This window comes from Danio rerio, chromosome 2 (assembly GCF_052040795.2).
Source record: "Danio rerio strain M-AB ecotype USA chromosome 2, GRCz13ab, whole genome shotgun sequence".
Lineage (NCBI taxonomy): Eukaryota > Metazoa > Chordata > Actinopteri > Cypriniformes > Danionidae > Danio > Danio rerio.
This window is the reverse complement of record NC_141022.1, coordinates 7,662,941-7,677,085: the sequence shown is the minus strand read 5'-3', so window position 1 is coordinate 7,677,085 and position 14,145 is coordinate 7,662,941. Positions and strand designations below refer to the sequence as shown.

Below are 14,145 nucleotides of genomic sequence, written 5' to 3'. Positions count from 1 at the left end.
CACCACATAACAAGCGGATAAACTATAATTATGGAAGCTGTGTTTATCTCAACTGAAAACTACGCCTTGTTTGCTGGCCTCACATATCATGCACCTATCAGTCAGTCAGTCGGTAAGCACGTAACCTTAAAGGGTTAATTAAATAACGCACAGCACTACTACGGTTACAGAAAATTTTGCGCTGTTATAATTTACTTACCTATTAATATGTTTTGGTGCGATTATAACCCGCTATTAAAAGAAACAAACAACGACTGAATGTTTTGAATGAGAAGCTGTAATGTAACCGTGGTGGGATAAATTTTGGTGTGGCGCCCTGCCATGGAAGAATGAATGTAGCGAAAACCATGCATTGTTTTATGTTACGTGTTGTTGTACGCTTCAGATGACAAATCTACTAGATTGCGCCGTTTACAGTTTAGTCAACCTGAAATATTTATACTTAAGGTACATTTTGCTGTACAGTATGTTTCATATACAAATCCATTATAGGGCATCATTTACATTTTGTAAATCTAAAATATGTTACTTAAGGCTCATTTTTTGATGTTTCAGATGACAAATCTACTAGAGGGCGCTGTTTACATTTTTGCAAATCTGAAATATGTTACTTAGGGTATGTCTAGTATGTTTTAGATGACAAATCCACTAGAGGATGCCGTATATATTTTTTGTGTAAATCTGAAATTTGATTTGTTTACGCTTTTGTGAAACTTAAATATGTTGTTCATGTCACATTTTGTTGTATGTTTCAGATGACAAATCTACTAGAGGGCGCTGTTTACATTTTTGCAAATCTGAAATATGTTACTTAGGGTATGTCTAGTATGTTTTAGATGACAAATCCACTAGAGGATGCCGTATATATTTTTTGTGTAAATCTGAAATTTGATTTGTTTACGCTTTTGTTAAACTTAAATATGTTGTTCATGTCACATTTTGTTGTATGTTTCAGATGACAAATAAACTAGAGGGCTCCGTTTACATTTTTGCAAATCTGAAATATGTTACTTAGGATAGGTTTTACTGCATGTTTCAGAAACAAATACATTAAAGGGTGACACTTACATTTCTGTAAATCTGAAATATGTTACTTAAGGTACGTTTTGTTGCAGGTTTCAGATGACAAATCCACCAGAGGGCACCATTTACATTTTTGCAAACCTGAAATATCCTACTCAAGGTATGTTTAAGACACAAGTCTTTTGAAACGAAGGATTTATATTTATATGTATATTGTGGAATTATAATGACAGGTTTAGCATTTTTATACATTATGTAGGCATGAGACATTTTCATAGCATGATAATTACTTAATCTTCTATCATGCTTCTATCATGCATGGGCAATAACCCAGTGGTACTTCAAAACAAGTTTTTTTCTACATGTATAGCAAATTACAGTGTCACATATATGCAGTGCTGTACATTGGATTCATTATCCAATAGATAAAGTGTGCTTTATATTTTTGCTGGAACATTCTGCCTAATCAGCCAAAGACTTCAGTGCAAGTTATACACTCTTAGTCCCAAAAAGTTCCAACACACCAAAATAAATCTCTTAACTGCATTGTATCCATCTATACTTTGTTAAAATTTGTCTTTTTTTTTTGTTTATGGCACTTTCAAAGGTGACTAATCTAAATTCCTTCCACTGGCCTCAGCAGCAAAACAAGTGATTGGTTATTGTTGCGCAACAAGCATAGATTGAAATGTAACGCCATGACACTATTCATTAATTTACACACATTTAAATTCACGGTGAAAGCCTCTTTCTTCAACTTGAATTTGTTTTAAAGTGATTTAAATTTTGTTTTAAATAAAAAGGTTTTAAATAAAACTTTCTACAAACAGCTCGAGCCCTGTTTGCAGTGAAAGGGTTAAGAAGATTCGGGGTTCTTAACAATGCAAACTGTTTGATCTGATCTGATCTGATCCTGTGTTAATACTGGATTACGCAAGCTCTGCAGCAGGGAGTCCCTCGCTGTACTGGTTTAGGTAACCCTCCCCAGTGAGACTTTCAGCTAGGTCATTGTGTCTGGTCTGCTATGTAAACACACAGTTCAGTTTCACACAAGCTCAGCAGGGATGAACATACACAGCTCTCTCTTTAGCCGGAGCTCCTGGGAGAGATAATAAACTACAGAGTGCCTCTATACTTGAGAACTTGTGGAGCCAAATCTTCAAGGGAATGTGTAATGTTATAGAATGACTCTTTGTGTTTATTTCAACCTGTGACTTGCGACAGTTATGGACTTTGAGGCCTTCTGTACTTTTGACCAATGGCTGACTGATAGATCTGTCACCGGATCAGTCTTACTGACCGATAGCAGTATCTGCTTTGGTTAGGTCTGTGATTAGAATCACACAAAACTTAAAACCAGGTCTGCCTAATCAATAACATTTTCAAAACACAGTATTGACCACAAATGTCAGTATTGATAAGTAGGGAGTGTGTTCACTGTGGATGCAGATCATATAACGACTTCAGTACCGATTGGTACAGAAATTAAAAAAAAATCTATTTCCTGTTAACATTTAAGCGCATTCGTAGGGTGCTTTCACACTAGTACTTTTGGTCTGCACCCGGATTTGTTTAGCTACGTTTAGCTAGTGTCAATGCTGGCTTCGGAACTCATGAATCGTACTCGACTCCGCCTAGATGAGGTGGTTTGGGGTACGGTTAGTGCGAACTCTGGGACAGTTCAATTCTAAATTGTATGCAATCGTACCAAATAACAGACGTGAATCACCAACAATACAACAAACTGTAGTTGTCATAACATTCATTCGTGTGTGAGTGTCTGTGTATCACCTAACAATACCTTGGCCACAAGCGGGACTGACCCAGGGCAAACACAGTGATGATCTCTACTTGTCTCCCCCAAAATGACTTCTACAGACATTATGTTATATTTTGAACGATTTTAATGTAAAGCAAGTGGCTTTCTGTATTTTGGTGTAGGTAACACAATCAAAAGATTCAATAAAAGCAGAATGATATGCGGACATCTCCATTTTGTCGCTTTGCTTTCGTGGCGATAACCTAGCAAACAGCAGTTTAATGACGCAAGTAGGCATGGGACGATAATCGTTTTCAAGGTATACCACGGTTTGGAAAAGTCGAGGTTTTAAAACTATCAAAATTTCCTGCAATACCTTTCTTATTGCAGAATTGCATGATTTTTTAAATGTTTTTTTTTTTTTTTTATGACAAAAAGATCTCCAGCAGAAAAGAATGTGTTTTAAATTGTAAAAAAAAATCTGTTTTTTAAACAAATAAAAACAAAATGAAGCAAAATTCAATAATTCATTTATCCTGACACATTTACTGCTCCAAAATATTCAAAATATTTCTCAAAAAGAAAATATTTTTGCTTTTTAACCAGACATTAGAAGAAATATTTTCGAGCAGTAATCACAATACCATGATATCGTGAAATCGTGATATTTTTATTAAAGGTTATCATACCATCAGAATCTTAAACCAGCCCATGTCTAGACACAAGCGAAGGAAAAAAGACGTTGTGAACACAAACTAGCCGAGAAGGTGGCAAGGGAGACAATAAAACTTGGGTTCGGTCCAAGCAACTGAACCAAGTGTGAAAGCACCCTTAAAAACCACTGGTTGGCCTTTGTATTTATGTGCTCAACAGATATGGCCGTGATTGGCCATGAAGGTCAATCACAGGTCAAACACAACGACCAATCAGACATGTTTGAGAACATGATCAAAAGCGCACAAATATTAGCAGGAAACAGACATGTTCGATCAATACATATGATAACCCTAATTAAAAAGATAAAAAAACTACATTTGGCTTAAATCTTTAATCCTAAACAATTGTTTTCAACATCGATAAAAATAAAAGTGGTTTATTTTCATGGTTTCCTTTTGAGACTTTTACTATAAGTACAACCATGTTAGCACTCATCATTAGCAGACTGTCTGCTCATACATCTTACTTATGATGATCCCATAACAAGCATTCTATAAGTAACTTTGCAAGTGTATCAACTTATTCTGCCGACAACAACAACCTAATGTACTGACAGCCAACTAATACTTTACTAAGACAAGTTAATTAACGTAGTTGCAGGGTCAACAAAATGTCTAAAAGCCACCAGGCGCGACGATGAAAATGGTATTGAAATACAGTTGAAGAATTATTAGCCCCTCTGTTTATTTTTTTACAATTCTAAAACTTAATAATTTGAATACCTCATTTCTAATAACTGATTTATTTTATCTTTACCATGATGAAAGCTAATAATATTTTACAAGACACTAGTATTCAGCTTAACTAGTATAACGCTTAACTAGGTCAATTAGGTTAACTAGGCAGCTTAGGGTAATTAGGCAAGTTATTGTATAATGATGGTTTGTTCTGTAGACTTTCAAAAAAAATACAGCTTAAAGGGGCTAATAATTTTGACCTTAAAATGTTTTTTAAAAAATTAAAAAACTGCTTTTATTCTAGCTGAAAAAAAAAAACCTAATAAGACTTTCGCCAGAAAAAAAAATATTATCGTTCCCACTTTATATTAAGTGTCCTTAACTACTATGTACTTACAACAAAAAATAAATACAATGTACTTACTGTGCTTATAATGTATTTGAGAACACTTGTGGTGCTTTTGAGTTGGGATAGAGGTTGGGTTATGGACAGGTTTGGTGGTATGGGTGGGTTTAAGGGTGGGTTAAGGTGTAAGGGATGGTCAACAGTGTATTTACAAATGTAGTTACAAAAGTTAATTACAGATGTAATTACATACATGTATTTAGTCAAGCATAAGTACACAGTAAATACATGTATTTACACAATAAGTACATTGTAAAAAAACTATTAATTCCTGTGTTAGTACATATTAGTTAAGGCCACTTAATATAAAGTGGGACCATATTATCAAACATACTGTGAAAATTTCCTTGCTCTGTTAAACATCATGTTGAAAATATTTAAAAAAAAGAAATAAAACTAAAAAAGGGGGCTAGTAATTCTGACTTCCGGAAAAAGCAGAACATAAAGCAGTACTAAAATGAAATCAAGTATAATGAAATCAGAGAAATGACACAGTTCTAGAGTGTTTGTTAAAAGAGCTATAAACTGTATAAAAATCTCTGTATATAAATCTATAAATCTCCATTAAGAAACGTAAGTACTTCAAGACAGTGAAGTACTATCAAGTAAAGATGGTCATAATCAGTAACGTATCCTTGTTGTACATGAAACACTTAAAATGATGGGTTTATGACTTCAAACACCTGCATCATCAGCCCTTTCTGATATCCGTCATCAAAAAAATCAGCACCTTATTAACAAAAACCCCTGGTCATGCAATTTCCCCTCAAAATCATAGCTGTACTTAAACAATACCATTAAGCACACTTATCACCACCCAGAAAAACCACAAGCTTTGACTGAAGATTATAGTTATTTCTGGATAATCATAACTACCATCATCCCACAGCTTAGAAAAACACTCGGTGTGCAGGTTTATGGCTCTTTGAGAGCTGTAGCACATTCTTGTAGGAAAAATGAGCATCTGGACACGTGTTGTGTGTGTGTGTGTGTGTGTGTTATAACCTTTGGATGCAAATCACTGCTTATCTGAGTGCTAGAACAGTCCTCCACTAGCTTCCAACCGCTATACATTGTGAGCCGAGCCCAGGAACTAACAGATAGCGTAACATTACAACCGAGACAAAGGTTTTCCTTATCAGTCATGTTTAGACATTATATCCCCACAGAGCTAAATTCTGCACAAACAATAACAAACTATGGCAAACGTGTTCACTGAGGTAACCTTACACTGATTTTTGGTCAGTTTTTGTCATTTGAAATTTTCGCCATTAAGAAGTGTTTGAATGCGGGTGTTCAGAATTATCAATACATACCAAGCTTCACCACCACAAAAAAAACGGGTTCTTGGTTTAAAAAGTTTTTTATTTTTTTTCGTCAGGGAAGAGGGGCAGAAAAGTTATGACACACTTGATGCAAGGTCTTTGACAATGTCTACACCAGTGGTTTTTAAACTATTTTCATCAAGCACCACCTCAGAAGAGATTTGTCTCTCCAAGTACCACTATAAAGAGCAGTACTGAAATACAGTAGCATTGTAGGCCTTTAGAAGCAGCTACAGCCCTGCACATTTCAAAATCAAGGCAGATTAGTTCCTATTATTAAGAATATTTATTATTGTCAGCCCCTTTAAACATAAACATTAACACTGTACTGTGCTTATTTGTAAAAAAACAAACAAGCAAACAGACAAATAAAAATAAAACATCAACGTTTAAATTAAAATATGATTTTAAAAGTTAAAAATGAAAGGTTATTGTTACTAAAAAGTAAAAAAAAATAAAACTTCTACTTAAACGTGAAGTATTAACATATTGTAGACAATTCATTAACACCTGGAAATGTTGCCTGGACCTTAGAAATATAGGCTATATTATATTCATATGTACATTTTTTTTATATAAATTTTGAAATATAAGTATCATGTACATATGACATATTTGATTTCTCCACATACCACTAAAAGGAAGCCCGCGTACCACAGTTTGAGAACCACTGGTCTACACTGTAAAATAAATCTGTAATTTTAAGGTTTATTTACGGCAGCTGGTGTGCTGGGAAAAAACATAAAATAACGGCCGTTAAATTACAGAAATTTAACGTAAAATAACAAACTTTAAATTACAGAAATTTATCAGAAATTTTTATTTTTTGAAATTTCTGTAATTTAAAGTCTGTTATTTTACAGTATATTTCTATAATTTAATAGCCGTTATTTTACTTTTTTTTCTGTCACCCCAGCTCCTGGAAATAAACTGTAAAATTACGGATGTTTTTTTTTACAGTGTATGATTTTCTCATGAGTAATGTGATATCGTTTCACTTATGGTCGTTTCCACTGTCAAAACGTACCAAAAAGCACCCACTTTTTGGGTACCCTTTTGGAGGGGTAACTAGGACAACAAAAAGGTACCAAAAGACGGAGCAAGACGCGCAGCTGAACGCTATTGGTTTACAGAGATATGTCACAAGCTCCCTCAGCTACAAGCAGAAGAAACAGTCATATAGACTCTTACAGTCTCCGATATGTTACCGATTAAAGAAAAACTAGACAGCATACATTTAGTCCTTATTTGAGTTCAAAAACAAAACGCAACAATCAGTGCAAACCTTTCATCTGTACCTTTACTCTTCACCAGCAAATGTAACCTCTGTTAGAAAGTAAGTCCGTCATTACGAGTTTATAATAGTCCAAATGGCGATGATAATAGTTAAACATGGCAGTTTGTTCATGTTTTAGGTTGCTGAAGGAATCATTTGCTCCTTTGTTTTTTTGCGATTCTCTCTCGCGTTTGTCCGTTTCTGAAAGGATCCGGTGTCGGGAGCACTTCAATAATCACGCGCACGTTATTATCAACTCAAGAAGTCCGTTATTTCAAATTTAGACGTGCTGCAACTGCAAGTGAGCTTTCTAGAAAAAGTGAAACAACTCGCTTTTGAAATGGTACCCTGCGGTTCACTCTTTGGTACCTCTGTGACCCATATCTGATTCATGTGTTTACACTTGCTATACAATTTACGATGTTGTGCAAGCATAAAGGCGGGTTCTAGCATCTGCGGCACACTAGTCACGATGGAAGAAACTGTCTTGCTTTGAGTTCTGTAAAGTATGCGAAGTTCGCCCAACTCTAAAATGATTTTGAGGCAGAGGAGGGTCATCATTGCAGCTTGCACCTTTAGCTTATATATGGTGTCTTCCACCATTCAGAGGAATTTGTAGGTACGAGAGAGATCTCAGGTCAGGTGGAAGCAAATTGTGGCGACTGACCACTTTATTCCTCCATGTTTCCTCTGTGTCTTCCTTCTATGTCATTAAACCACGGAGAAGTACGAAATTGTCACAAGTTTAATGACGTACAAAACAGAATGCCTCAATAAATCCGATCTGCCTGTTTACAAGATAGTAGCATTGTCACATCTGATTTATTTCCACATATGAAAGAGGCCTAAAAGCGATCTCTGAATAACCCAAGGCATGCGTTTTTTTCGTGTTTACACGGTCATAAAACCGATCCGATCTTTGTCAAATATGAGCAAAAAAAATCGGAATTGGGTCACATTTAACTGGCAGGGTAAACGGGGCCTTTGACAGTGGAAACTGTACCGTACCACTTAGTGGAAACCTGCCATCACTGGCCGCACCCACATTTATTGACAACCGTTATGACTGAAATGAAGTACAGTGCGTTTGCCACCAAGGCAACATGGGGTGCTGAAATATAGTTGGGGAATCAGGCAGTGGGCAGGTTATGAAGACCGAAACAAAGATAGACATTCCGACACTGAATGCACATTTTCAAAGTAGAATAAGTGACTTTAGCATTGTTTTTCAGATAAACAAATATATTCACTTAGCATGTTTCTTTAATATCTGCAAACATATTATGTATTTTTTATTCTTAAAGGTTCTGTGAAATGTTTTGAAAATTCGATGCTTGATGTAGTCTCAAACGAAACATGAGGAGACAAACTACAAGTCTTCTTGCCACAGAGAAGAGACAAACTACCAGCTTTACATGTTTATAATAGTTTCTTATGACCCAAACGCAAATTTCTTCACTGTGTATCCTAAAAACTAACAATATTAATAATAACAACATCTAAAAAACTTAATTTCATGGGACCTATAAGAAGAGTAAAACAAATGCTATACAGCGCCTTTAAGCAGGCCTTGCTTAGGGCTAAATTACTGACAAAAACACATGACAGCAGAACATTCTGTACCTGCTGAAACTGCACAAACTCAACCCAAAACAAAGCTTTTTTTCCTGAAAACATATTCATGATGTCAAACAATGAAGCTGTAGAGACAGTAACGGGTGTTTGTTTTGGTACAAACACACACACAGAGACACACAGAAAAAACTGCAAGCAAAGGAATTTCCGATCGTCACAGTTGACAGGTTGTATTAGGTGGTTAAAGTTTAATTAAGGCATGAAGTATGTAATATTACGCTAATATTAATACTGACACTAATTTTGCTGTGTGCTAATCGAATATAGGTTACACAAACACTGTGCTCTGCTGTTATATGACCTAACCATGACCTATTTTGAGGTTTACGATTGCTTTAGGCTTTTTAGGGTGCTTTCACATCTGTAGTTTGCTTCATTTGGTTAGGACCAAGGGTAATAAATGATACATTGTTGCATTTTCTGCCGTGTTTGGGTCGTTTTCACACCACACTGCTGGCTTTGGTCCGAACCAGTTGAAAAGAACCAAACTGCAGTCATCCGACAAAAACCACATCTCTCATTGGCCAGATGTTGTTGAACATAGTTCCTAAACTGCTTATCGATTGGTCAGAATTCATGAGCGGGAAAATGTCAATGAACTCCCGCAAGTAAACAAACTGGCAGACACAACATGTCACTTTTTACTATCGAGGGACGACCGCGCTGACTGATTGCATCCCTGCTTTAGACAAACTATACATTTTGATAATGAAGCGCGGCCACGGCCGGAAAACACTGTTTTAATGCATCGCACACCACTTCAGGAGGAGGCATGAATTAATTTAGCTAAACTGTGACATGCTCATCTTGCGGAAATATTACCAATGATCCATTAGGTAATGTTTCTCTCTCTCTCTCTCTCTCTCCCTCTCTCTCTCTCTCTGTTGGTAAAGTGCTGTCAACAAATATTTTTCCTCCATATCCCATAATGCACAGCGCATCGGGTTACGGCAGCTGAATTAGTCCAAAAGGCGCAGTACTTTTTAATTATGCCAAAATAAGTGTGTGTGTGGTCACTATTCAATATGATCAAATCAATCAAGGTGACAAACTCAAAAAACAGATTTACATTTCATTCAAACATACTGCATTTATAAGGCACATAAATTACTGTGTATATTCTCTGGTAACATATGTTAAGGCTTATGAAATAGATCTAGGGCAGGGGTTCCCAAACTTTTTCATTCTGGAACCCACCTAGGCAAGTAATTCAATCTCAAGACCCACCATGATATTTTAATATGGAAAAACGGGTAAAAAAATGTATCCATTCAAAGCAGTCACAAATTTTGGCTCCTGTGGTTCGTTCTTTCAGGTCTTCACAAAATAAAAAAATCCTCAACGATGTCAGTGGAGTCAATGTACCTGACATAAACCAGCAACTTTTTGCAACATATGTGCTTTCGTCAAGTTTTAGAGCAAATGCAGCACTACTGCGGATTTTTTCTCTTGTTTGTTTGAGTGTATCATAAGACATTTCCTCAGTACGCCGTTGTACTGTACTTTCAGAAATTAGAACTTTAGCTATCTTTACTGCAGCATCTTTACCCAGCATTTCCTCAAGGATGTCTATGCAGGCCGGCAGCAGAAGCTCTGCTCTCCTATGGTGTGTGGCTTTTTGGATTTTGCGATTCAATGTGCAAAAAATTAGATTTTAAGTTCTTTTTGTGGGATGCTGGCTGTAACTGTGATAAGTTTTTGTTGACAAAGATACTCTTCTTTTTTTAGAAGAGAATATGATCAACCTTTGTTGACATATGCAGAAGGTGCCGTTTAAGATTTAAGGGTTTCATGCTAGCACTTGCAAGCTATTCTAAGCATAAAAGACAATGCAGGACTTCCTCACCCTCTGGACCTCAGCCGGCAATAAAACCAAGATCGAAGTAAAACTGATCATATTTGCTGTGTGGCTCCTTTTTAGATTTGGTTTGATCTGAGGATGTCTCAGAATCTGTGATACCTTTAGCTTTAAAAACTTACAAACACTTCATGGCTGTGGTCATGAATGCTGCACGTTACTGACGTAGACACGTGACAGTTCAACACAAATGAATCAGACTCAGTCATTCAATGAATGCTGATTCAGACTGTTTTAGCTCATGTGTTTTAACCTAAATGAATCATTTAAAAAACAGAATTTTCTCTAAAGAGTCATTCGCTCATTATCGTACTGGTTTTAATTCACCGTAACGTAAATATAGGTGCAGCTAAGTGACGTTGCCGTCCCACCTTTCCAAACCCCCAGTTTGAAAACCCCTAATCTAGGGCACTCTTTAAAGGTGATTTGTCTTCTGTTCAAACTGTTTGTCTGGACAGAGGGAGATAGAAAGTCTTTATTTGTGTGATTCTGTTCGATGATCTAAATTTACACATTTTAACAATATGCTTATGGGCTAATTGCCATCGTTCAGTCATGTTGAGCACATATTATGCATGTTTGCACTGTTATAACAGACGTGAAACAATTATGTGTTTACCTTCAATCGATGGGGCCTGATCCTGGGCGGAATACAACATTTCTTTAAAAGCCTGTGGAGAAGAGAAGAATACAAAACATCATTTCCAGAGGTCAGACAACAGGCTTTCATATTACAAAGCAGCATGTGACTGGCACTGCGCCAGCGCTGACTGACAAGGGAACGACGGCCAGGATGCAGACAGAGTGTGACAGAAAGACGCGAGTTCTTGGGTACAGAAAAGGAAGTACTAAAACTAAAAGAATAATAGAGGAAATGGCTGTTTTTAACTAGGCCCAAATCTAGAATTGGATATCCCCTATGAAACACATAATGACCTTGAATCAGAAAAAAGGAGGACAAACCGTCTGGTTATAAAAGATACAAGTGAGAGAGATTTTGCAGCATTTCTGTACGGATACACTGATTGATTGGCTAAAGTTAATTTTAAATATGTGACTGGAAGTTGATCAAACATGCTTCAAACTAAAGTCTGGGCCAATATACGGTGTATATATTTTTTAGCTGGAATAGTATTGAGTCCATTTACAGGACGGTTACACAACTGTCCATTGTACAGTTCGAGAAAGAACAAAAAAAAAAAACATTTTAGGCTGCAGCTGCAGTCATGACATGATTATTTCCCTTGAAATTGCAGTCATAATAAGTAATGTTATTTAGTAATGTTGATGGTTTAGATAGCCTACTGTGAGTACACCCTTAATCATTTAATTAAGGGTGTACTCACAGTAGGCTATCTAAACCATGCCCAGGCACATTAGACCCCATTTCCTAATTTATTTGACAAGTGTGAGTGCTCTAATTCGGGCCCAAGCGCGATTCAGATTCTTGGCCCGGTTAGGTTCATCCATTATTGGTTCGGTTGGGCTTTGGCGTTTGTCTTGTGAGTACAAAGTATGCCTGAGCCCGAAACTGAAGACACAATGTCAATTTTAACAGACTGTTTCGTATGGATCTGTTCATTATTCTTACTTTTCAATAAACGCAAACTGTAATAGTTATTTAAAGATACAAATCCTTTGCTGCACGTCAGCTGAACCTTCAGCAAACCTTCTTATACCTGCAGCACGAAGACTTTATGAAAGTTTACGAGTACGGCTCGGCGATTAAAAGAAAAATAATCGAAATGGACATTAAGAACCTATAATCAATCTAATATTCCCAGGACCAATTTTTTTAAATTACTTTTCCTACTGTATGTTGAGTCATATGACCCTGCTCTTTTAAGCCTTTTTTAAAGACTGATTTATACTTCTGCAGCCATTTTGCAGCCACATCTGATCTCTAGTCAAGTAGGATGATGAATCAATTCTTGAGCCTTTTTTTGCACTACATTGATGATAACTGGAAGCTGCACTGAGATGGCTTGAGACGGCAGATTTTCCATTACATTAAAATTGTTATTTACATTAAAATATTTATTTACAGAAGAAGCAAGAAATGCACGGTTTACAATATTATTTACAGTATATACAAGAGTTGTTTTATTCAGCAAAGATACTGTTTATTTTCTATTTTTAATATTCAAAAAAAAAAGTATTTTGTTTTAAAAAGTGCAAGTTATTTATTTTCACTTTTTATGAGATGAAAGTGACTATTGGTTTTATGCAATGTGGGTTTTAATTTCAGCTGTTGAACGATTATTACGTTTAGTAAATAATCATAGATAGTATGTAGTGTGCGTTTCCTTCAATTATTTAAATATAATTTATATTAATATAATAATTTAAAATAATATAATATAATATAATATAATATAATATAATATAATATAATATAATATAATATAATATATATACACACATACAATTAAATTAATCTTTGTCAAACTGGAAAACTTTATCATTTCTTTAGCCCAAATGCTTTAAATTTGCTTTAAATCTTACAGTCGCAGTGCTTAAAAACACATCCAAATAAAAATCTTTCACACTATTAGATTATGGCTAAAACTTCATAATGATTGAATGGGTCAATATAATGAGTAAAACAGCTTGTTTACTTTACAAATTACATAAAAAGGACAAAGCAGGGAATTCTGTATTTATTCCAGTGTGGGAAAACTTGTGGTCTTTTGTGACGATGTCTTATAATACAATTTAAAATTATTGACCAGGTTCTTTTTATAATATTGTACTTTTGTCCATAGTAACCACTGTATATATTCTAGCTTTACATTTAGTAGGCCTACCAGTAATCATTTGTAATATGTGTTGGTATTTTTTTGTCATGACACAAAAGAAAACAATAAAAAAAACTTGAACAAACTCCACACATCGTGTGCTGAACTGTGGTTCATGGTTAATTAAATTCCAAGTTGACTGCAGATCCTGCGATGTGAATATTGCAGATGCGCACATTGCGATATTGATGTTGAAATTAGAAAATGTGCAGCCCTACGCAAAATGATCTATTACATGTGCCAAAATTCTAAAGTGCACATTTGATGGACATTTATCTAACATCTAGTGAGGTCACTTAAGCAGCATTTATGAATGAAAGTGAAGTTAAAGTACTAATGTAGTACATCTGAATTGCAATAATACTACTCATATTTATACTATTTACTATTTTAAATGCAGTTTTTTCACAGTTTGAATTCAAATTTATTAACTACTTAGTTGTTGATTTCGAATGCACTGTATGTCTTTAGGAGCATGCCTATTAGGAAAACTGCAATTGGTTTAAAAAAACTGTTTTGACCAACTGTAAACATCCATAGTTACAATTGATAATTGTTTATTGTTATCACGGTTCTATTTCTGGGTTGAGTCAGGGTGTTATATAGAACTACTGTCTAAACTATTCAACCTTAACAGATTAAAATGCATTTAACTTTGATTCTCATGTTCA

The 14,145-nt window shown here is 35.4% G+C and overlaps 3 protein-coding genes across 7 annotated transcripts in view; 1 reads left to right on the top strand and 2 right to left on the bottom strand.

Moving 5' to 3' along the window:
• Positions 1-14,145, top strand: part of LOC147846195 (uncharacterized) — a 1,020,765-nt gene that overhangs the window by 267,982 nt on the left and 738,638 nt on the right. The window lies entirely within an intron of this gene.
• The window catches only part of apoltp (apolipoprotein lipid transfer particle homolog), a 597,023-nt gene that overhangs the window by 388,672 nt on the left and 194,206 nt on the right, over positions 1-14,145 (bottom strand). The gene's annotated exons all lie outside the window — the stretch shown is intronic.
• xpr1b (xenotropic and polytropic retrovirus receptor 1b) overlaps positions 1-14,145 on the bottom strand; it is a 58,033-nt gene that overhangs the window by 31,822 nt on the left and 12,066 nt on the right. For both annotated transcript variants that reach the window (XM_087239525.1, NM_001126390.1), the window contains exon 2: positions 11,296-11,347. Coding sequence is in view for 1 of the 2 variants with exons in the window: in NM_001126390.1 (NP_001119862.1) it covers positions 11,296-11,347 (52 nt within the window). In the remaining variant the exon portion in view is untranslated. The remainder of the gene's footprint in view (positions 1-11,295; positions 11,348-14,145) is intronic.